The following is a 25792-nucleotide window of genomic DNA, read 5'->3' as shown; positions in this document are numbered from 1 at the left end:
TAATATTTAAACAATATAATAATGTTGGGCAACACTGTCCAGTATTAACTTAGCCAGCAGATGGGTAGGTTTGTAGTTAGAAAGGTTTATTTCAACACCTGCAGAACTGCTTTAAAGAAGGATCTAGCAAATCAAAGAAAGGTAAATCCATGTTTTTTATACCCAGATCCACATACTTAGTATTAGATTGATCGGCAGATTTTTTTAAATAAATATACATCCTTTTAAAAATAAAGTATCTTCCTCCATCTTGACTAGGAATGTACAGACAGAAAAAAATGTCTGGAATAGATCATGTGTCCATCTCCAAAGGGAAGAGGTTACAGTTAGAAGACTTACAGTTATATATGTATTTGCACATACACACATATATACACACACACATACACATATATACACACATATACATGCACACACATACACAAACATATATACATACACACATGCACACATATACACACACATACACATGCACATGCACATATACACATACAGACATATACTATATACACACACATATATACACACATACACACATACTATATACACATGCACACATATACACACACATACTATATACACACGCACATATACACACACATATACACATACTATATACACACATGCACACATATACACACATACTATATACACACATGCACACATACACATATACACACACATACTATATGCACACATGCACATATATACACACATACACATACTATATACACACATGCACATATAGACACACATATACATACACATGCTATATACACACACATGCTATATACACATATACACACATATACCCACACATACTATATACACACACGCACATATAGACACACATATACATACACATACTATATACACACACGCACATATATACACACATATATACATACATACACACACATATAGTCACACATATACACGTATACATACACACGTGTACACACATGTACATACACACCTACACACATATATAGACATATATACACACACATACATAACACACGCACACATATACATATGTACACACATACATATATATACACGCATATATACACACACATATATACACAGATACACACATATACAAACACATATACACATATATATGCACACACATACACACACATATACACACACGCGGTGAAACCTGTGAGAGCTGAAACTCGACAGGACCGCTTTGTTTTTCCTGGTCTCACAAGTTTTCCGCCTTTGACAGGGTGCAGTCTTCCCACTTTCCTGTCACTCGTTTTAGTGGAAAACTTCTGCGTTTTCCTTCTCTAACAGGTTTCCACCTTACACAGGTTCTGGCTTTTGCAGGTCTCACTGTATGAAAGATCCCTGGGTGGCAGAAACAGTTTGCTCTTGGCCACTAACCAAAAGGCATTTCGCACTCACCCTGCAGCTCCGCTGAAGAAAGGCCTGGTGATCTACTTCCATAAAGATTACAGCCAAGAAGACCCTATGGAGCAGTCCTACTCTGTCACACGTGGGGTTACCATGGGTCAGAATGGACTCTACAGCAGCTGGTTTGGTTATGCGTATATATACATCTAGGTATAGATACGTGTGTGTGTGTGTGTCTAGGTATAGATACGTGTGTGTGTATATATATATCCTTTTGGTATTATCATTTTGCATAGATTTTTCTCAGCTGCTCATCATGGCAATGCTTTGAGTACACACCTTTCTAATTTATTTTTATGCTGAGAATCTATCAAGAAAACTAGTACACCCATCAGAAACATGGAGGAACATGTGGTTGACTGCCAGAAAACGGCTTATTCTCTCTAGTAAAAATTTTCTGGGAAGAGGTGGCAATGTATCCTTATGTCTTTTCTTTGATGGAAGATACTATACTGTATTTCAGCCAGAGATCACCGGGGTTGCTTGAAAATGACAGGTCAATTGTCTGTGAGCTACACCTACTTGCTCAGTCTAGTTTTTACAGCATAAAGCTGGAAGCTGTTCTCATCTCAAAGTATCATAACACTTAGGGTTGCCCTAGTTTGCATCCATCCCGGAAAAGTGCAGGATGTATGTCTTTGAAATAAAGAAGTAAAATTTAGAGGATGGAAATTTATTTTATTCTTATGCTTCTGATTTTTTCTTTTCTTTTTTTTTTTTTTTTTGGTGACTCTGCATAAATAATAAGATTCCAATCGAGTACTTTTTCCAAAAATGTGGAAATGGTAATAAACATGATGTAGGACCCTTTTAAATTCTGCTTACGATTCAGTAAGATGTCCCAGGGTGAAACCTCAAGGCAGCCGCTATTTCAAGCACCACCGTGCAGACATTGGAGAACCTGGGTGATGCAAATGGTTAAGAGCTCGGCTGCTAACTGAAAGGTTGGCAATTTGAGTTCACCCACGGGCACCTCGGAAGAAAGGCCTGGTGATCTGCTTCTGAAAAAATCAGTCGTTGAAAACCCTGTGGAGCACAGTTCTACTCTGACCCAACACATGGGGTCTCCATGAGTCAGAATCTACCTGATGGCAACGGGTTTGTGTGTTTCTTTACGCATACATTCAGAACTGACTTCTGGCGTGCTAAAAAGCAGGCTGCCTAAAGTGTATGTCCGGGGTGGCTGTGCACCGTCATTCTCTCAGGAAGTCTGATCGCAGCTTGAACCCCTCTTACCCACAGACTGTTCATCCTCAGCAAGAAAGAAGAAAAGTGAATTTTACAGCGGACATGCTCCTCTCATTTAAAATTCAGGGGGCAACTTGACATTTTAATTGCACACAGGTAACAGGAAACTGTAGACATAAAACATTCATTTTCCCCAGTTTAAAAGTTCGTATCGGAAGCTCCTGTATTTCATGCAAAATATTGCTACTTGGCGTATGAAATTGGATGGTTTCAGAAAGGAAGAATTAGGTGTTCTTTGGATCCAGCTTACAAATGCATCTGAACCACACCTTCAACATGATAATGCTTTTCATTTCCCCCGGGCCTCGGTGTTACAACTCTGTAGTACTGTAGGGAGTAAGGGACTACAGTTCTACGCAAAAGCAGGAGCAGTAGTGCCGTCCCAGGATCACACTTGGGGAGGGTGTGGAATGAGCGCTCCCCACCCCTCCAGCATTCAGCTCGGCCCTGGACTCTCAGGGCTTAGGAGAAAGCTTAGAGTGAAGAATTGCTTTCCCTGAGAGCAGCGCCCAAACATTCCTGCTAAAGCAGACAGTCATCAGTTAATCTCTGTAAATGACTACGGTTTGGGCAGGTGTCAGCTGGTACAGAAATTGCTCACATGCTCAAACTTTTTCTTTTTTTTTTTTAAGCATAGGGCAGTGAAGGGGTACAAATCAACACACAATCTCACGTTGAGCCTGTCCACAGAGGCTTACCTGACATGACTTGTTCCTGTTAGGTTTCTCGAGGGCACGTGTCCCCACACTTGGTGGCTGAGGCAGACACAGTTAAGTGGCCTTTTTCAAAGGCTGGCCGTAGACGTCACCACGATGAGTGCCACGTATTCAGAAAGATCTCGTGTACATCATTCCCTTGGGTCACCCGTCGTCTTTGACACGGTGTTCTTCAAAAACACCACTGGGCGCCCAAGGAATGGGCAGTTTCTTTGAATTAAACCTGTTGGAAGCACCATTACTTCACTGATCGGCATCCTTTCTGAGGCCATAGAACTTTCCAGAAGCATTTATCCTTCTTCAGTCCATAGGTGGCACAGACGAGTAAGCATTCAACTGCTAGTCAAAAGGTTGGCAGTTCGAACCCACCCAGAGGTGGTTCGGAAGACAGGCCTGATGATCTACTTCCAAAAGGTCACAGCCTTGAAAACCTATGGAGCAGTTCTGCTCTGCACACGTGGGGTTGCCGTGAGTCGGAATAGTCCCAAGGGCACCCGGAAACACCAGTCATTTCAGTGGTGCTAAATCCACAACTGAACTACGAGGAGACAGCTATTACGGACCCCGCCTTTGTCTCTCCTGGACTCCCAGCCGTCAGCTAGACATTTAAAGGGCTGAACTGTTGTGTTCTGGGTGGTTTTTGAGTGGGGATTGTTTGTTTTTCTGCAAGAAAACTTTGGGTTTCACTGTCTGGTCATCAGGAAGCTGTGACTCTGTCACAGAGAGGAGGGAGGAGTTGAGGAAAGTTCCATTTAGGGACACCGAGTTACCACCATGACTGAGTGAAACAGAATGTTTTAGAAGAAGATGTCGTGCTTCTAAGGGAGAAGGATGATGGGGTTGCTCCAGGGCCTGACCCCATAGCTTTTTGTCCCCAGGCCGGTGCTTAAAATACTCACCCCTGAAGAGGCGTCACGTGTGTGCTGGTCCCCGTGACTTAGGGTGTTTGCCTTCAGGTCGAGGGTTGTGGGCCGGAGCGCTGAATCAGAGTGCACATTTGCCTTGGTGACAGATGAAAGAGGGAGCAGTGCATTTGAACTATACAAATATTATGCTTAAGTATTTTTCTCATTTTGGAACCAAACAGGTCTTGTTAATGATAAAATCGCTGCAATATAGTGGACCCTTCTTCTGGTCTGGAATTTGAGACCGTGTAAACTGTGCCAGGGGCCTGGCAGCAGGCAGAAACGGCAAGGCACGGACATTTGGGGCCATGATACAAGTTATAAAATGTAATCTTACGATTGTAGCCGCTGGGAGCCGGGCTAAAGCAAACCTCCCCACCCCAACTCTTACCCCGGGCTGGGAGTCGAATCAAGGATCCTCTTTCTAATTTAAGGCTGCGTTAGGGCGTGTGAAAGAGCACTTTATTGTGGCAACAAGCAGGCTTCTCCAGTCTCTTCGGAGACTTGACAATCAGGGTGTTTTGTGTGTGAGATGGTCAATGCGTCTTTATTCGAACCACAGGGGTGAGAGGGAGCGGGGGGCGTCCTCCGTGCCCCCGTGGCTTCAAGAGCTCAGTCTCTTGTTCAAAGACACGTTGATGGTAGAGGAAGGGAGGTCACAGGCCCACCTCCTGGCCTGTCCTGGTAATAGTGATTTTGATGAGGAGGGACAAGAGGCCACTTAACGTCTCCACAGACACTGAGGGGCCATCTTGGATTTCCGGGCCCCCTAGAGAACCTCACCAAGTCTGCCGGTGGCTCTCCTGGGGCTCCAGTAGGCCCAGCCTGATGGGAATATTGGACACAGCATGCTGCAACTTTCTGTCAACTCCTTCTGAGGGGGTGCGCCTGGGAAGTTGGCTTCTTGGGAGCGAAAGTGCTCCCAGAAAGCTCATGAGGAGAGGGACAGAGGCTGAGGGGCCCAGGAGGAAAGCTCATGAGGAGAGGGACAGAGGCTGAGGGGCCGAGGAGGAGGAAAGCTCATGAGGAGAGGGACAGAGGCTGAGGGGCCTAGGAGGAGGAGAGCTCATGAGGAGAGGGACACAGGCTGAGGGGCCAAGGAAGAGGAGAGCTCATGAGGAGAGGGACAGAGGCTGAGGGGCCCAGGAGGAGAGCTCATGAGGAGAGGGACACAGGCTGAGGGGCCCAGGAGGAGAGCTCATGAGGAGAGGGACAGAGGCTGAGGGGCCGAGCAGCCCTGCGTTCGACAGGAACCTGGCCTCTCCAGGGCCTGCGGGCTCCCAGCCACGCCACGTTTCCTTTGTGAAGGGGTGGTCCCTAACCCCAGGGCCCACTTTGCTGCCCCTAAAACCTGCCTGTGGTTGGGTGGTTGGGTTTGCAGTCGGAAGCTGCTGTTCCGAAGTATGTGAGCCATCGGGAAATCGCCTTTTCTGCCGCCACAGCTCAGCCACGGTGTGTGGCCCAGGGTCAACAGCCAGTGCCCCTCCCTTCCCGTCCACCATCACCACCAAGCCCTGTCTGTCTACTGCCTCCTGCCCAGTGGAGATGGGTGCAGAGGGGTGGGCGGTGCTGGGCCCCGACTGGGAGGACCCTCTGGCCAGTGCAGCCAGAGGGCCCAGTCTGCTTCGTGGACAGCAGCTCCGAGCTCCCTCTGGGAGACCCCACCTTTGCAAACCTCTCCACAACCACATCGTGGTGGGGGAAGGGAGGGGAAAGAAGACAAGAAAGCACCAGTTTTAGAAAACCCGCAGTACATTCTCTGATCTCTCCCTCCCCACCCCTGCTCCCCACACTAGGACACCGGCAGAAGCTAGATGACCAGGCCAAGCCCGGGAGCTTGTCCTTCTCCGAGCGGCTCAGTGAGCTGGAGCAGCTGCGGCGGACAGCCATGAGGGTTAGCCCACACCACCCAGCCCCCACACCCAACCGCGCCTCCGTGAACCACGCCGCTGCCTTTAACCCTCAGCCTCAGAGTCAGATACAGGGTAAGTACCAGCCACAGACCTGGCAGCCAGACCAGTTGGGGCATCTCCTCGATGCTCAGGGGGTGGATCTGGGACCAGCGGCACCCCAAGGCCTGGAAGCACATTAGGAATGCAGGGTGCTGGGTCCTACCCCAGGCCTACTGAGTCGGAGTCTGCATTGTAACGAGATCCCAGACTGAGCAGCACTGCTATGTAGGAGATACGGCAATATGGAGATATGTGTGTGTATATGTAACATATATATAGTCTTGAACTTTTTTAAAGTTAGCTTTAGCTATGCTATCTTCTGACTTACCCATTAGGTTTGAAGATACAGATCACACACCAAACAGGTGAAGGTAGAATATTGCAAGTTCTTGTTGTCTTCAGATTATTTGTGGGGTTTTGTATGTGGTATATGCTTTTTCAGGATTAAACATTATAAAGAAATACTAGGAATGTATAGATGCCATCCTATAACAAGTATTATTTGCAAATCAATAAAGAATGCCGGTCCTCCCCGCTCTGCCCCGGGGCTACCTGGCGATTGCAAAAACACTGTAAAATACAATAATTGCATACAACCCACTGTGCCAAATTCAGTAACACGCGAAGTTCTGGAGACCCCGCAAATGAAATCCTTTACCCTGTGGGAACCGCTGATGTCAGTCATTGCTCTGTGCTGTCACTGGAAGTAGGCAGAATGCAGCCGGCTTCTCTGAGCCGTGCAGCACACGGCTGAGCACGCCCGGGTAACAGTCACATTCCTGTCTGAAGGTAGCAGGTGTGGAGAATGCAAAGGAAGATGAGCAGCACAACTCGGGGAGGGACGTGGTCGCGCCTCACCTCTCTCTGACAGCACCAAGTGGCTCCCCCAGCCCTGTGCCGGTCCTGTTGTGCCCCCTCTGTCCATGGGCTGCCTTGTGCACATACAAGCATCCCACGTTCTTTAGATTTTCCAGGCCAGTAACACTCGTTTGTGGCCCCTGAGTGGTGGACTACTGCTCCCCTACTGAGCTGGCAGGCAGTGGTTCCAGCCCCCGCTGCGGTGCCGCGGAGAAGGGCCTGGCGATCTGCTCCCGTAAAGATCACAGCTAAGAAGACCCTATGGGGCACAGTTCTACTGTGTAACACCCGGGTCACCACGAGTCGGAACTGACTCGACAGCAACGGTTTGGTGTTCTGTTTTAGCTCCCTTTGGGGGCTAGCACATGGGGACTCTCTGTCTTTCCCGGAGTATGAGGGGCCACTCAGTCAGCTTCTGCAGTCATATTTCTGGAAAGGTTCTTTCATAGGAGTGAAAATTCCCCCAAAGAAATCTTCCAATAAAACACGATGCACACAGCTGCTAAGTGGCCTATCTGTAGATGAGCCCTTTTCCCACAGACGGAAACGAGAAGCTTTGTGTTTTGGGGGCTGCTTTTCACCTAAGTTCTCATCTTAGGAGAGGAGCCGTGAAATCGTCTGTCTCCTGGTGCTTAATAATCATTGATAATTATTCAAAAATGCATATTGATTTTTTAAAAGACATTCCAAAATGCAAGCGTGTGTGGTAAATTAGGTTAAATGGCACTTTAAGTGAGAGGGTTGGGCTGGGATGAAATGATACTTTTCTTCTGAAGAGAATACAGCACTCACCAGGTTTTCCTTGTCTTCTGTTTAGGGTCGTTCCCATGCATTTATGTTGTCTCCGGGGCTGCATGTGTAACGTCCAAGGGAAGCCTTTTTTCTCATTCTCTCTGACTGCCTGACCGTTAGACCAGTGGACAAAGGGATGTCCTTTCCCTGTTGATAACCAGTTGCCATGGAGTTGACTCCGACTCATGGCGACCTCACGTGTGTTAGAGTGGAACTGTGCTCCACAGGGTTTTCAGTGACGGATTTTCCAGAAGTAGATCACCAGGCCTTTCTACCAAGGTGCCTCTGGGTGCACTCAGACCTCCAGCCTTTCTGCTAGCAGCCGAGCGTGTTCACCGTTTACATTACCCATAGACCCCTTTCCTGCTAATGAAAAAACAGAAACCAAACCTGTCGCCGTTGAGTCCCTTCAGACTCAGGGCGACCCCGTGTGTTACAGAAGAGAACTGCTCCCTAGGGTTTTCTTGGCTTTAATCTTTATGGATGCAGATTGCCAGGCCTTTCTTCTGCAGTGCTACTGAGTGAGTTCGAACCAGCAGCCTTTAGGTTAGTAGCTGAGTGCAAACTGTTTGCACCACCCAGGAACCTTTGTCCAACTGATAGTAGAACTAAAAATATTAAGCATTTTAAAAAGTGCCTTTAAAGGGCAATGGAAAATTCACCCACAGAGGGGCAAACTGAGATTGTCACCACTGAGTCTGCTTTGTTTCAGACAATTTCAGCCAAGAGTGCATCCAATCTTCCTCTTTATCAGATGCCATCCCGTAACCAAAAAAGAAAAAAAAAAGGCAGGGAGCTTGTTGAAGTCTTCCCGCAGCAGTCAGCAGCCCTGTGGGTGGAGGCATTACCGTGGACATGAATTCTTCAGCTACTTTGGAAATACTATATGCCTAGCAGAGTATCAGGTCTAACATGGAGCCATCACCCCTTTCTTGTTCCTTTTAAAAACTCTTTCTGCAATGTCTCAGTAATAACAACTCGCTTTTAGAGTTCCCTAGGGCCTGGTCCTACTTGAAAGAATGTGTTAACTATATTGCTGATGTGCTTTCTTTCCAAAATATGTATTTACTATTCAGTGCTTCACTTGTAAAGTTGTAGAAACAACTTTTAAAAAATAAGTAGCCAGGATATTTTCATGTAAAATCACTTTTCCTCTCTTTTTTCCCCCTACAAGAAAATACTGTTTTACCCTCGTGTGCTTTGAGTAGACCCTTGAGATTTTTCTTGAAATTAGAACATTAACAGGGATAATATTAAAGTCTTTTGCAGCCAGAACCTTCATTTTGTTCTTCACACGTAGGAAAATGGTTCATTTCCAGGCTTAGCCATAGAGCTTCAACATACACTTAAGAAGACACTTGATAGAAAAATTCAACATGTGTTTATGGCTCCCTTTGAAATGGCAGCAGTCATTTTAAGAAAAAACGCCCCAAAAGTCGTCAGACCAGCTCTGCAGCAGCGCGGTGTGGATGTGTGAATGTTTTCAGCTTTACCGAAATGTCTGTAACGGGGGCCTTGGAGGGACCGCTGGGGTTTACAGGGAGGCTCTGTTGGTAGGAAATCACAGCTCTAGAACAAGACTTCTATTTATCTAGAATCAGATGTGCTTGAAAACCACTCAAAACAGACATCTACCATTATCTGACCCGGGGTACAGGTGGAGAGGGAGGTAGTTGCCATGCCGCCAAACCGCTGTGTATTTGTTGAGGTTTTAACTATGAAAGGGCTGGGGTTAATTTCAACTTCCTATTTTACCAGGTCTTAAAAATTGAATAGCCAGCCATTTATGTCCTGGGTACACAGTTATGCAAGCCGAGAGATCATAAATTTCTACGGTCGGATTTTATTGTTCTTTTCTATTCATGGGGAGGAGAAGGTGCACCTGTCCTTTTCAAAGATCTAACCAGAAGATTCTAGAGAAACAGCCGTACCGACGCGCTGACACTGGGTCCGTCACTCCTCCCACCGAGAGGACCTCAGGAATCCAGGGCAAGTCATTTTAACAGTTTGACACCTGATTTACCAAAAATGATGAGCCACATTTAAAAGTATGTCACTTCCTCCTTTCTGGGAAGATGGGGACCGAGCATTCTCTGATGATGCAGAAAACTGTCAAAACCAGAACAATTATGAGACCAGCTTTGTGGTTCTTGTGTGTGTTGCCGAAAATGCCTGGGCGTAAGGTTTGACTCTTCAAGTGGACCATTTATGAGGTATTTTGGCACGGGTCAGCCCCTTCGTAGACATGATTGTGTTCTCACGATGGTCGTGTAGTATGGCTTACAGAGTTAGAAATTGAGCCCAGAGGTTAAAAATTGTCCAGCATCTCCAGGAGACTAAGTGAAGGAACTGGGACTCAAACTCACGGCTTTCGGACTCCAACTCGAGTGCTGGTGGGGAGGAAGCAGGTTCTCTGTGCTTGCATTCTTTAATCAAGGCTCAGTTAGATCCAGAACTGGCCAGTGTCGAGGAGAACCCCGGTCGCCAAGGGACAGGTGGGAGAGATGTCGGGCTGGGCACGGATCTGGCGGTCCCGCACTGAATGTGTTCTGTCGTGCTTAGATGTTACGGTGACGGTAACGACTTGCAGGCATTGTGCGCCCGCTTAGGGGCCAGACTCTGCAGTGGGGACCTTTGTAAGTTAGCTCCTTTGGGTGCACACCATTTGTTTTTAAAGATGAGGAGAAAAGGACAACATTTAATCCAGAATAATGAATCTCTAAGAGAGATGTGTGGGCAGGGGGAGGGCTTCCCTTTCACTTGGTTTACTTGATTTGGACAACTGCCTGGTCTTCCTACAAGTGACAGCTTCTCCTGTAGGGTCTATCGGGACCAAAGCCTTCTTAATACCCAAACACTGTCAACATCTGATCGGCTGTCACGGGTGTGGGCGCCTCACTGTGAGAGGCCTGTGTGGCCAGGTGGAGCCCCGGACCTCTCAGATCATCTCTGATTTGTAGTATGCCAAAGGGTTTCTGTTTTGATAGTTATTTGCCGCAAAAGTTAAAGTTACTTTGGCAATACCACGTTCTAGCGCTGTCTGCTAGTATCTGTGAAACACTCTGAGACACTGAATTAACTCTGTTTCTCAGCTGGGTGGGGGGACTGTTTCAGCCTGACCCTCTCTTCATCAGCTGGCTCGGCAAAGGCAGAAAAAACTCTCCCATCTTTCTGTAGGAGGAGGAAGTAAATCCCCTGTCCAACCTTTTGGAGTAAAATATCAAACTACAGAGCATTTCTTTCCTTATCCTTCCTTTCTCCCTCCCTCCTTCCCTTCCTCCCTCTTTCCTCTTTCCCTCCCTCCCTCCTCGCTTCCTCCCTTCCTCCCCTCCTCCCTTCCTCCCTTCCTTTCCTCCTCCCTTCCTTCCCTCCTCCCTTCCTTCCCTCCTCCCTTCCTCCCTTCCTTCCCTCCTCCCTTCCTCCCTTCCTTCCCTCCTCCCTTCCTTCCTCCCTTCCTTCCTGCAGTCCTAGAAATTAAAAAAGAAAAAAGGGAGAGTGGAGACTGTTTGACTGCCTTGGAAGCAGACGGTACAATAAAACTCCGGGAATTCCCATTTAATGATTACACAAAGCATTCTGAGTGCTACAAATCTACATATAAGACAAACTGTAAAGATGGAAAGGCAACGGTTTTATTTCACAGTAACTCTTATCTAGGTGTGGTGGGGTTGAGAGCTTTTCAAGGTCAGCAGCATCAGTCTTACACTGAAAACAAACACGGATCGGGTGTTTCCATGAATAAGAAGGAAGGGAGGAAGGAAGCAGAGATGAGAAGACAGTGGAGCGGAGGAAGAGAGGAGAGCTGTGCCCGAGCACCTGAAGCCAGCCGCCCGCCCTGTGCGCTGTAGCAGTGGGCAGAGAGGTTACAAGTTAACAGGCAGGGGGGTTACAAGTTAACAGCTAAAAGCGCTCTCAGGCAGGAGTTGGGCACTGTTAACTGTTTTCTGTGTTCTTAGCTGCTGCCGCATAAACTATATCTTAAAGCCAGGTCTGAAAAGCTCAGACTAATGAAGTGCATTGCAGACATTCAGAGGAGAAAGAAGCATGGGGAGGAAGCTAAGTATTTTCTGTAAAAAACACACATACACAAAGCAGCCTGAGCGAGGCCTTTGCTGCCTCGTCAGCCTGATCGCGTTAACTGTTTGCACCACCCAGAGACTCCAGACTGCCTTGAATCCAGAAAATAAAAACAACCAAACCTGTTGCCATCGAGTCGATGCCAACTCATAGTGACCCAACGGGACGGAGTAGAGCTGCCCCATAGGGTTTCCAAGAAGCAGCTGGTGGATTCCAACTGCCCACCTTTAGTTTAGCAGCCAAGCTCTTAACCACAGCACCAGCACCACTCAGATGCCTGTACTGCATTTGCAAGCACCTTGTAGCTAAGTGCTCAATAAACCAGCCCTTCAAAGGTGCGGCCTGTCTGGCCAGTTCCCAGCGCCCCAGTAATTATAAGCCAGCGCGTGGTGGTGGGGCCGCGCTTCCAGACCATGTGTTTCCATGGATGTCATTCAAGTGGTCAGACCCTCTTTGGGGAGCATATTGTTCATGCCAAGTGAACCTCCTTTTAATTAGAAAGAAAGAGTGGTCCACTTTATGGCTTGATCCGAATGGTCAAATATTCCTTCTGTGGACCTGATTCCTTACGAGTTTCCCTTATTCTTTTAAGCCAGCACGTACACAGATACCAGGAAGTTTTCAGAAAATGGATAGTTTTTAACAGTGCCGTGGTGGGAGTGCTCGCTTGTCTGGCGTTGGTTATTGGCAACCAGGTACAGGGGGCTCCGCCTTTGATATTGATGTTCAACAGCAGCAGGTGAAACTGGGAATCCAGCAGCCGAGAAAGACAGCACAGCACGTGGCTGTTCTTAGTTGCTGTCAAGGGCAGATTATCCACTAGGCAAGGTAAGCACCATGCTTACCTTGCTTACCAGGTCATCTCTAGTGAACACTTACACATCTTTCACCACATCAGAGACTTCTAGGTCTGGCTGGCATCTGTCTCTCTCCCAACCCCACAGCACCTTCCTACAGAACCAAAGCCTCTTTTCACATTTGCAGTCCCTGACGGGATGGATGGCCCAGCGAGCAAGGTGAGCACGGTGGTGACCAGTTTCACGTGGCCTCACCATTGGTCACTACAGGTTAGTAAGTAAGCACAAGTAAGCCCGTGCTTACCTTGCTTCCTGGTAATCCACCCCTGGTTGCTCTCAAGTCAGTTCCTACTTATGTTTAACAAAAGAAAATGTCGTGTGGTCCTGCACCGTCTCAGTGAACTGGTTGGTACGTTTGGGTCCACATGGCTGTGGTGTCAATCCCTCTCACGGAGAGTGTCTCTTGTTTTCGCTGTCCCTCTGCTTTAGCAAACATGACGTCCTTTTCTGGAGCTCGGTCTTTCCTGGTGACCGGAGTCAGTGATAGTCTCAACATTCTCCCTTCTAAAGAACAGTTTGGTTGTGTTTCTTCTAGGCAGAGCACACCGATTGGCGTCGAGTCACTTCCAACTCGTAGCGACCCTACAGGACAGAGTAGAACTGCCCCAAAGGGTTTCCAAGGAACAGCTGGTGGATTTGAACTGCCGACCTTTCAGTTAGCAGCCGAGCTCTTAACCACTGTGCCACCAGGGCTCCAGGCAGAGTATAAAACCAAAACCAAAGCCATTGCCTTTGAGTCGATTCTGACTCACAGCAACCCTGTAGCATGGTGGCTAAGAATTAGGACTGGACAGGCAGACAGCCTCAGTCTAAAGCTGGAAGACTACCACATATTGCTTTAGGACTTTTAGCAAGTTACTTAACCTCTTAATGCCTCGTTTTCCCATCTGCAGAATGGGAGTATTAATTATACTTACACATCCTAGGACCGTTGTAAAACAAATCACTGGGTGTTAGAGCCGACCCACGGTTAACATTCAGTTATTGTTAGCTATTAGGATTAGCATCAGCAATAACATTTTACAGTACTGCTATAAACATTACCACAAACTTGTTGGCTTAAAACAGCAGAAACGTATTCTTTCATTGTTCTAGAGGCTGCGCTCCCTCCAAAGCCTCTAGAGGAGAATCCTTCCTGGCCCCCTCCGGCTTCTGGTGGCTCCAGGTGTCTCTCCAGCCTCTGCCTCTATCCTTCTCCTCTGTCTTTCATAAGGACACTTGTCATTAGATTTAAGGCCCACCTGGATATTCCAGAATGATCTCATCCTGAGATCCTTAACTTAATTACATCTGCAAAGACCCTTTTTCCAAACAAGGTCACATTCACAGGCTCCAGGGGTTAGAACGTGGACATTCCTTTTTGGAGGCCGCCATTCAACACACTGCATCAAGGCAGAAGGGACAGGGGACATCAGACCATTGCCAGTAGGGTCGGTGAATCCAGAGACAACGTTCCCATGTCCGTCCCCCAGAACAGATATGAGGGGCGGGTAGACGTGACCTCAGCGTCTCTGGATGGAATCCCTTCACGCGTCTTCTGGCTACTCTTAGGGCCCATCGTTTGCTGGGATGCAGCATCACGGTCCTTTTATTTCCCCTCCAGGAGAATGAAGGAGTTTTTTCTAGATGAAATCAGATGTTGCTTACTATTTCCTAGAGCACCTAAGCAGATGGAACTGGAGACCCGACACTGGTAGAAAAAGGGGGCTCTTCCCTGCGCCCACGGTTCTACTCTTGGTTTACGGGAGGAATACAGACCAGGAGACACAAGGTCTCGCGATGCCTCGAACCCGAGCCCCGCAGGGCCCATGACACAGCCAGTGGCAGTAAGCGTAGGAGCGGAGGATAGCATGCAGACCCAAGTCAGCCAGTTGGGATGGACTCAAGAATCAGACCTCCCAGAGCCAGGCGTATCACTGTTGTTTGGAAGCAAGCAGCCTTCTTTTAAAACAGCTTCACTGCGAGACACTGTGGGCCAGACCTCGTTTTAAAAGGATAGTGGCTCCTTATCCCAAATTTACAAATCGCCCAAAGACAGCCCTTCAAGTTTGAGTATTTAAGAAAGAAACTTTGACTATAGCCACGAAGTGGTATCAAAGTTTACCACAACTATGTACCAAGAGAAGAACAGACAATATACGCTGATTATGAGGAAAAGTCTCCGGCTAGAAAGCTACTCCTTGTGTTCTCTTTCCAGCCTGAGTTCTTCAGACTGGCTTGTTGGTAATCATTTGTATGACTTTTCTCACAATATGGAAGAAAACGGCAGCCCCACTCTAATTCAGTTATTTTGGGGCATTTTGAAGTTTGGCGTTTGTGATTTAAATGATGCCAAGGAACTGTAATTACTTCTCTCCTTAGAATTTCTTCTCTCTTTCATTATTTCCTTCTGGCCCCAGGAGGCCACAACCTGACTCCTGGGGGAAGATGTTTGTCCAGAGCAGAGGGATTCTCTTGCTTTGGTATTCAGTAGCCACGTCACTGTTTCTCTGAGTCATCTTTCCACATTTCCCTTTCAGAGCCTTAGCCCCATACTAGCTTTCGGAATATTGAACAACGGCCTTCAAAGCAGCTGAACAGCTCGATTGTTATGGAGATTAGAGACACCTATTGCAAAACCCTGTAAAGAAAACCTTTACTGACAAATCCAGTTTCTTTGCATAGACTTTTCTCCCATAATCTCTTTCTGGCAGAACATTTTATGTTTTGATACTAGAGATTCAGTTACTAAACATGGTAAAAAAAAAAAAAAGAGTAGAACTCACCCTGAAAACAAACATTGGCCAATCATGTTTATTTTTTGTCCTGTGGATGGACAGGGTGAGAAGGAGTGCACCATTTCTGGGCCGGCTGATTTCTGATTCTCAGACTATAGAAAGCCTCCTGATGGGGTTTCAGCCAGTTCAGGCTGTCCGAAATAGCACAGAATATAATGTCTACTATTTAAAAGAAATAACAATTTTCAAGAAAAAGCAGAAACGTGATGCCAAGTCTCTGAACAAGCCGTGGGCAGTAGCAGTTGGGCAGGATGGTCGTTTCTCACGGCCTGAGCGTCCTGTCTGGCCCCTGGGTGACACAGTTAGTGCTCAACTACCAATGGAAAGGTTGGCAGTTCAAACCCACCCAGTGGTGCTACGGAAGAAAGGCCTGGTGATCTGCTTCCATAAAGATTGTAGGCAGAAAAACTCTGTAAAACATGGTGTTGCCATGAGTCACAATTGACTTGACAGCAAGGGGTAGGGTCCTGTTCAGGGTTTAAAACATTCCAAATATAGTTTCAAGATTTTGAAAAGCATCTTCCAATTCTAATCTGCATAGATATAAGGAATTGTTCATCCCTTTGTAAAGGTGGGGTGTCCCTGGATGGTACAAACGGTTCAGACACTCAGCTTCTAACCGGAAGTCCTGACGATCTATTTTCAAAAGATCAACCATTGTTCATATGCAAGTTCAAGTCGAAGCTGAAGAAAATTCGAACAAGTCCACGAGAGCCAAAGTACGACCTTGAGTATATCCCACCTGCGTTTAGACACCATGTCAAGAATAGATTTGATGCCTTGAACACTAATGACTGAAGACCAGACAAGCTGTGGAATGACATCAAGGACATCAGACATGAAGAAAGCAAGAGGTCATTAAAAAGACAGGAAAGAAAGAAAAGACTAAAATGGATGTCAGAAGAGACTCTGAAACTTGCTTTTGAACATAGAGTAGCTAAAGCTAAAGGAAGAAATGATGAAGTAAAGGATCTAAACGGAAGATTTCAAAGGGCGGCTCGAGAAGACAGGCTAAAATATTATAATGAAATGCGCAAAGACCTGGAGTTAGAAAACCGTAAGGAAGAACAAACTCAATATTTCTCAACCGGAAAGAAATGAAGAAAAAAAATCAAGCCTCAATTTGTAATACTGAAGGATTCTATGGGCAAAAGATTGAACAACAGAGGAAGCATCGGAAGAAGATGGAAGGAATACACAGAGTCACTGTACTAAAAAGAATTGGTCGACGTTCAGCCATTTCAGGAGGAAGCATATAATCAAGAACCAATGGTACTGAAGGAAAAAGTCCAAGTTGCACTGAAGGCACTGGGGAAAAACAAGGCTCCAGGAATTGACAGAACACCAACTGAGATGTTTCAACAAATGGACGCAATGCTAGAAGCGCTCACTCGTCTATGCCAAGAAATTTGGAAGACAGCTACCTGGCCAACTGACTGAAAGAGACCCATATTTGTGCCCATTGCAAAGAAAAGTGATCCAGTAGAATGTGGAAATTATCAAACAATATCATTAATATCACATGCAAGTAAAATTATGCTGAGGATTACTCAAAAATGGTTGCAGCAGTACATCGACAGGGAACTGCCAAAAATTCAAGCCGGATTCAGAAGAGGATGTGGAATGAGGGATATCACTGCTGATGTCAGGTGGGTCTTGGCTGAAAGCAGAAAATACCAGAATGATGTTTACCTGTGTTTTATGGACTACGAAAAGGCATTCAACTGTGTGGATCATAACAAATTATGGAGAACATTGCAAAGAATGGGAATTTCAGAACTTAAAACATGAGCAGGGACCTGAAATAGTGCTTATTTCTTTGCACCATCTTAGTTCTTCCACCCATTGTCATTGAATCTGATCCTCCATAGTTAATACGATAAGTTCTGTTTAACTCCCAGTCCTTCTGGGAGCGTGGATTGGGACATGCCATGATCCTTTGGAGGACTCCTAGGTGGTGCCAACGGTTAACACACTTGACTGCTAACTGAAAGGTTGGAGGTTCGAGTCCACCCAGAGGCACCTCAGAAGGAAGGCCTGGTGATCTACTTCCAAAAAATTAGCCATTGAAAACTCTGTGGAGCACAGTTCTACTCTGACCCACACATGAGTCGGAAGCCACTCAGTGACAACGAACGCTGGTTCTGGTATGATCCTTCGGCTCTGGGGTTGGGAGTGGCCACGTTGGGGCCACGAAAGCAGAGCATCCCTGGCAAGATCTCCGAGGAGCTCAGGTGAGTCAGCACTCACCTGGGCGTCATGGGCTCACCTGTCTGGGGCGGTTAATTCTCTCAGCTCCGTAACTTGCTGGCTCCTGCCATGGAAGAAGCCCTCTTTACAGCTTCCCAAGTCATTCCAAGGCCAGTTCTAAGACACAAAGAGCTTACCCTTGCTGCATACAATCACTTGGGGATTTTTGAAAGAATATCTCAAGGTAAAAAGGGAGGAAGAAATCATCTGGCTAGGGATTGTACTTCCTGGAGTTGCAGGTTATAGGAGGGAAGCGGTCGTGGTGGTTTCATTAACTCTCATGGGATGGTTGCACTTTGTGGCCACTCTCGCTCCCTGAGTGCGTCTCTTTGCACATATCAGATGGCACATTACATAACGATAACATTATTAAAATATCTGTAAAAGTCAGCACAATCTCAAGGGCTCGACTTGGCATTTGTGCCCACTAAGTGGTTTACTCCAGTTACTTGTCTCAAGGTCTGTCAGTCTTCGTCTGTATGTGGGTGTGAACTGCCCACCAGATGGAACAACCATAGTTACCTGGGTCTGAAGACACGCTTCTGTTAGTTGTCCAACGAGGCTGGCTTCGTACGGATGAACACGGACGCTTCTGAGAGAAGATTTTTTTTTTCAGTTTCAAACTGCAGCCCGTGTTTGTGACTGTGTCTGTGCGGGGCGGTTACCGGGGCCATTGCAGCAGCAAGATGAATACCAGGACGTTGCCTAGTTCACATTTATGCCAGTGGTCCCTGGGTGGTGCAGAGGATTAATGCGCTTGGCTGCCAACCGAAAGGCTGGAGGTTCAAGTCCACACGGATGTGCCTCAGAAGAAAGACCTGCCAATCTACTTCCAAAAAATCAGCCATTGGGAACCCAATGGAGCACAATTCTACTCTGACTCGCTGGCAACTGGTTGGGTGGTATAACAATAAAATATCAATAGCTCACATTTCTAGAATGGTTTAATGTTACTGGTTGGTTCATTTAATCCCCACAACAAACCACCCATGAGGTGCATGTTATGGTCGGGGAAGAACACTCTTTGCCCTAAGAGACCTGCCTCTGTTCTTGCTAAGGCACTGACCACCCCTGTGACCTGGCCCCAGGCTCCTCATCTGTTGACCAAGTGATTACCCGCATGGTCTTAAACTCCAGTATTCTGTAATTCTGGATACCGCAGCTCTTGGCGGGGGGGAGACCAGTCATCCCCAACCTTCCCAGGGAAACCCAGAGCCCCCCACTCTGGTGCCTCTGATTAAAAGGCTTTTTTTCTGTTTTTTGTTTTTTTTTTTTTAAATATTTTTGTGTGTGTTTGAGCTTTCACAGGCTCTGAGTCACCACCACATGTTGCTAAATGAAGTAGTTGTTGCCCAGACAGGGATCTGTTTAATTTAATATGGTTTTCCACAAATCACAAAGCATGACTTTAAAATTGAATTTGTGCAAAATTACGGATGGCCAATTCAGGTAGAAGGAAAAGGATAATCTTGTTATTCCTATTCCAGAATCTCTTCCCGATTTCCTCTTTTGATTCTTTCACGCCTTGGGGCAGAGGGGGAGGGGGAGGGCGCATTATGGTTTTCTAAGGAATTTCTCTTATTTTTCAAACTTTCTTCTGGTCATTGGTGGAGAACTGGGACCTGGACATGTCAGGGCAGAACAGCGGTTCTCTGTCCACTTGTCAGGTTAGAGCTGGTCTTCCCATTTCATCATCAGAAGACACTCAGAATCAACACAGGAGCCCTTGCAATGCACCGGATGAGGAAAGCAGAATCTGAACCAATAAAACCAATGCTATGTCCGGCGTGGGGGGCAGGAGGGGGGGCTTTCAAATTCACATCCCAGTTTGGCCCCTTCCTAGTTCTGTGACCGTACCATAATTACTCAAATCCTCTATACCACTCTTAACCCAACCAAACCAAACTCGTTGCCATCAAGTGACTTCGACTCATAGCGACCCTACAGGACAGAGTAGAACTGCTCCATAGGGTTTCCAAGGATCGGCTGGTGGATTCAAACTGCTGACCTTTTGGTTAGCAGCCGAGCTCTTAAGCACTGTGCCATCAGGTCTCTGAACCACTGCTACCCATCTGTAAAATAGACATGACGGTAATAGTACCTAACTCATTGGATAAGAGTCCCTGAGTGGTACAAACACTTAAGCACTTGGCTACTAACCAAAAGGTTGGACGTTCAAGTCCACCCAGAGGTGCCTCAGAAGAAAGACCTGGCGATCAGCTTCCAAAAATGTACAGCCATTGAAAATCCTATTGAGCACAATTCTATCTGAAACACATGGGGTTGGTATGCATCAGAGTCGACTGGATGGCAATGGGTTTGGCTTTTTTTTTAACTCATTGGAAAGTTGTGAGGATTAAAGGGGTTAATATCCGTAAAGCACTCAATGCCTGGCACGTGGTAAGCACTGCCTCTATTTACTCTAATCCAGGGCTTTGAACCAGTTCTTCCTGGTTCAGTCATGGCTGAGGAAACACCACCAGGACAGACTGGAATTTTTGAAATTTGAGTGAACCAGAACCGTAACTGGAATGGGAACAATTACAGGTTGAAGCCCTGCTAGAAACTTAATCTCCCTCTGGGAAAACAAGGGCAGTGTAGGCGTTGCCCAGCAACCAGATCTCTTGCCCATCAGATTCTGGACAGAGTCAGAAACAGTGGTGCCCGGCTCAAGTACGGTGGCTGACCACACTGCTTAGAATGTGTGTCGCTGGCCTCAGTGCTGGCAGAAATCCAGTCTCACCCATCAGGCTCCTGGAGGGGCTCACTACGCCTCTTCCAAGTCTCCTATTCCAGAGCTTCTACCCATAGTCCTTCCTGTTCCAGTTATGCAGATCACCTAATTTTTAAAAATTCAAGTGTCTTCCAGTTTCGCTTGGTCGGTCAGCCCTAACTGAACTGGTTCGAACCAATTCGAAGCCCTGCTCTAATCATTACGTCACATAGTTATTGCAAGGATTAAGTGAGATATATTCTTGTCAAGTACAGTCGGCCCTCTGTATCCATAGGTTCCATATCCATGGATTCAACCAACCGCGGATCAAAAATACTTGGGAAAAAAAAAGGAAAGTTCAAAAAAAGCAAAACTTGAATTTACCGCGCTCTGAGCCCCACACTGAATCCACGCATATGAAGAGCTGTGTAGCATCCCCTGCTGTAGCCTCCCGCCATCTCACAGATCCTCAGTCTCTCTCCAGCATTGTTGTTTGAGCATCATTTGCCTTGCGTCTCATCTGTTCACTACTTGTGTTGTGTGCACCCTTTGTTTTTGTAAAAACATGGCTCCTAAAAAGTAATGATCAGAGCAATCCCTCAAAGGCTACGTGTGAGGAGGCTGAGAAGAGCAAGAGGAACGAATGTCGGGCTGGTGCGGGGTGGCTGGCCAGCTCTGTCAAGTGCTACAGCCTCCAGAACGTCAAGATCACAGGCAGATCAGCATCGGCTGAGGCCCAGGCGGCATCAGCGTTCCCAGAGGAGCTCAAGACACTAAAGAGGAGAAGGGCTTCCTTGCAGAGCAGGCCTTCAGCTGTGCCGAAACGACTATTCACGTAGCGCTTACATTGTATCGGTATTGTAAGTCATCCAGAGATGATCTAAAGTAAATGGGTGTGTGTGCGTAGGTTATATGCAAATACTATGCTGTTTTATATAAGGGACTTGAGTATCCGAGGATTTTGGTACACGCGGGGGTCCTGGCACCAGTCTAGTATTTAGCATAGAGCCAGGTACGCTGTAAGCACTCGATAGCCCGTGATATTCCTTTTACTATTGTTGTTATTATTGGTGGAGTTGGACTGTCACCAGGATGTTAACACATCCATCCTCTCTCATATGACCCACTCAGCTACTCTGTGACAATTACCTTTAAAAACCAGTAAACCAGTTGCCTTCTAGTCCCTGCTGACTCATGGTGGCTCACCTGTGTCAGAGGAGAACTGTGCTCCACAGGGTTTTCAATGGCTGATATTTCAGAAGTAGATCACCAGGCCTTTCTTCCAAGGTGCCTCTGGGTAGACTTGAACCTCCAACTTTCAGTTAGCGACCGAGTATATTAAGTATGCACCACCCAGGCGTGTCTTCTTAGTCCCCAAGGGTGACGACAGCCGTGGGGTGGATCGGGTGGTGGTGGTCCGAGCACCCATTCAAGTTCCCCACTCTCTGATGAGACCAAACGGGGATGGGAAACTGCTCACGGTGAACAGGATTTTGTGCTTCTTTCCTCAAAGCTCTGTTTTACTACTGCAAGACTCAGACCTGGAATCCAGGTCTTCAGACTGCTGGCCGAAGTCCTTCCCATTGGCCCTTCTGCCTCAGAGGTGGACACAGGACACAGTCTCTGCTTTCTGTTGGAAGTGCTCATCTGGCCTTTCTGTGAGAATGCTGTCTCCCTGACGAGATGATAAGGCGCTGTGGCTGGTGTGTGCCGTAGGCTTCTCTGTGTCCCCGTATTTACAATGTTGAATTTCACGCTAAAGGACTGTCATTGTTAGTGGTTGCCAAGTCAGCTCCAGCTAATGGCAGCCCCACATACAACAGAACGAAACCTTGCCCAGCCTGTGCATCCTCACACTCGTTGCCATGTTTGAGCCCACTGTCGCAGCCGTGCTTATAGAGTAACCAGCTGCCATCAAGTGGATTCCGACTCATGGTGACCCCGCGTGTGTCAGAGTGGAACTGTGCTCCACAGGGTTTTCAGTGGCTGATTTTTCAGAAGCAGATTGTCAAGCGTTTCTACCGAGGCACCTCTGGGTAGACTCAAACCTCCAGCCTTTTGGTTAGCGACAGAGAACGTAACCATTTGCATCACTTAAGGAGTAGGGACACATAAAAAGCTATGATATATTATCCTTCTCCAGACCACACTCCACCCTTCTCAGCCCCACAACACACCCCCAACACTGCTGCCTGGCGGGAAGCAGAAAGTGGCCAGGCTTGAGGTTTACAGGACCCTCCTAACTGCGTGGGAGTCCCTGAGCAGTGCAAACGGTGAATGCACTCGGCTGCCAACTGGAAGGTGGGAGGTTTGAGTCCACCCAGAGGCGCCTTGGAAGAAAGGCCTGGCGATCTACTTCCAAATAATCAGCCACGGGAGACCCTGTGGAGCACAGTTCTACTTCGACACACACGGGGTCGCCGTGAGTTGGAGTGGACTCCATGGTCGCAGGTTTCCTGATGTGTGTGCCCCCGTGGTGGCGGTCAGACCAGCCTGGCCCGTCCCATGACTCGTGTGAATCGCACACATTCAGACAACGGGAATGATCAGCCTCTGTGGCATTTTTAACGAAGCATCTACAAAAGGATTTCTCTGAACCGAGTTTCACCTTCCTGTGTGCTTTTAAGTAAATACCTCCCTGTGCCGATTCCGCCCACAAGCCCGGGCCTTGAAAGCCTGCAGCGGCTGTGGCTTGGACTGTCGGGCCAGAAGTATGAGCACAAACAGGTGTGTGAGTGTGACAGCACGGCGGCCGTGAGCCACAGCTGTGGAAAAGCCAGTCGGCTCTGGCAGGCTGGGGCTGGGTGGGGCGGCGGCCGGAGCTGAGTGACAATCCACTCATCCCAGGTCAGGATGTGGCTGCCAACTTCATGCCATTTACTCCCTGCCGAGCACATGGCAATGAGAAGAGTGAGCTGGGACCAGATAAAGGAATCCTGTGATGGCCACGTCCTCGTCTGTGAATTCACGGCAAGGGCACAGATGGCAGGGCTGGGAATGTCACAGGAATCCGGGAGCAGAGACCAAATGACCGTCTCACAGAGACGCTGGGGAGGAGGCTTCTGCATGGTGGGTGGTTTCTGGGGTCCCTTCTTTTCCTAAAATTTGTGATTCCACGATTTCTGTGCTAAATGAAGCTGGTGTCAGGGTTAACCAGCAGAAATGGGCACTTGAGGACCTCCGTTAATGATGAGTGGGGGTGGGGGTTGTCACTGAGTCGATTTCGATTCACAGCGACCCCGGGTATGCAGAGCAGAACGACTCCCTAGAGCTTTCAAGGCTGCGTCTTTCGGAAGTAGACCACCAGGACTGTCTTCCCAGGCGCCTCTGGATGGGTTCAAACTGCCAGCCTTTTGACTAGTAGTCAAACGCTTACCCATCTGCACCAACCAGGGTCTCCCCGTCATTTCCATCTTTGTCCCCCCCGTAGCATGTGGCTCTCGAGATCTCATTACCGCAACCCCAGGGTTACTACTGCTGCTTCTGGACGCTTCCTGAGCGCTTGTCCCGCTGCGGAAAGACCACAGCCTACGAGCGGAGGGGGCCAGCCTGTGGAAAGGCCTTTTCTCTATCAAACAAACAGTCCACGCAGAAACACAGCATCTAGTGGTGCTGGGGAAACCCTGGTGGCGCAGCGGTTAAGAGCTCGGCTGCTAACCAAACGGTCGGCAGTTCGAATCCCCCAGCCGCTCCTTGGAAACCCTATGGGGCAGTTCGGCTCTGTTGTCGTACGGGATCGCTGTGAGTCGGGATCGACTTGACGGCAATGGGTTTTTTTTGTGTTTGGTTTTTTCTTAGTGGTGCCACGAATTTTCTCCCAAGGGGAATGATTTCCCCCAATCTGGGCAATTCTGACAGTGGCTTTGAACTTCTGACCCTTGAATATGAAAGAGTCATAGAAAGTTGGACCAGAATGTGATGACCAGCTCCCTCTGTAGGTAGATGAGAACTCGGGAGCCCCTGGGGCTTAAGCGACTTGCCTAAGGCCGCGCAGAGAGCCCCCACAGTCAAGGGCCCCCCTTTGCCCGTGCTCTCCAGCTTGAATTGGACACAGCCCAGCGAACCTCCCGAGCAGTCCCTGCAAACCAGCACTTACGCGGAAGCGGGGTTGTTGGAACAAGACGGGGCAGACACCAGTGCGTTTCTGCAAGCAGGGGCTCCACCCAGGCCCTCGTCTTTATATTACCAAAAAAAAAAAAAGGCTCAAATAACCCAAACAGGCAGGGTCTGATCTGCAGACAGTCTGCAGGCATCTGCCCAAGAAGCTGCCGGCCGGCGGGTCCATCCTCCTCTGATTTTTGTTGTGTGTGCTAACCCTTAAATTGTTGAGTCTCTGGCGGGCTGCAGTGGCATTACTGGAGGGTTCCTGCAAGTTCTCGGCTCCCAGGGCTGGCTCCAGTACTGGAGGTGTTGGCCCCGAGTCAAGCCCAATCTCACACCTGTCTGAGACAATGAGGGCCTTGTTAGACACATCTCCAGGAGAGGCGGCTCCCGCTGCTTATTTTTCACATTTGGAACAAGGGGGTGTGGGGTGAAGGCAAGGGGAGAGTGGAGATGCTGGGGTCGGCTGTCTTCCCTGGGCCGGCTCTTCCTTTCCTCTTTCTGTATCTCCTCCCCTCTCATTCCCTAAACTTGTCCTTCTTTTTTGAGTGACTAAAAAAACAAACAATACCGACAGTGGCTCTCTTAGGAAGGAGCATTTCCTACTGCAAAGCAAGGCCCTGGCAGCCTGTGGCAGAATAAAGTCACAGTCATCAGGGCTGAGGGGCAGAGCAGCAGGAGGAGGGCACGTGGCCAGGGTGTACCCCACACCAGCACAGGACCCAGAGCGCTGTCCACCCCGAGGTGTCTTCCAATGAAAGCCTTTCTCTGCTTGTTTTCCATCCATCGCCAACATTTTAGTGACTGGGGCAGGAAACAGACGAACTCCTTCTCCAGCTCTGGCACATGGATGGCACAGCAAACTGTCTGCCCCAGTTCAGCCCTCCTGCCCCCTGGGATCAGCAGAGAGAACAGAGCTGGCTGCTGGCCCTTAGTGCCCCCCAGCTTGGGTGAGCGCCCCGGAGGAGAAACACAGGGTGGGGCAGGAGCTCCCTCCTCCTTTCTCAGAGGACCCTTTGCAAATCCAGCTCCTCAAAGACACTGCCCCTGGGCGGCTGGGGCAGGAGCTGTTCTGGGTGCAGGCTGGCACTCAGGCAGGGCTGCGGTTGTTGTCAGCTGCACTC

General features: G+C 48.0%; 1 protein-coding gene across 2 annotated transcripts in view; it reads left to right on the top strand.

The window, feature by feature from the left end:
• Positions 1 to 25792, top strand: part of RUNX1 (RUNX family transcription factor 1) — a 302485-nt gene that overhangs the window by 250061 nt on the left and 26632 nt on the right. For both annotated transcript variants that reach the window (XM_023741332.1, XM_023741333.1), the window contains one exon: positions 6088 to 6276. In XM_023741332.1, coding sequence (XP_023597100.1) covers positions 6088 to 6276 — 189 coding nt within the window. The remainder of the gene's footprint in view (positions 1 to 6087; positions 6277 to 25792) is intronic.

The sequence above is a fragment of the Trichechus manatus genome, unplaced genomic scaffold (assembly GCF_000243295.1).
Source record: "Trichechus manatus latirostris isolate Lorelei unplaced genomic scaffold, TriManLat1.0 scaffold00177, whole genome shotgun sequence".
NCBI lineage: Eukaryota > Metazoa > Chordata > Mammalia > Sirenia > Trichechidae > Trichechus > Trichechus manatus.
The sequence above is the reverse complement of the archived record's forward strand: the minus strand, read 5'-3'. Positions and strand labels throughout refer to the sequence as shown.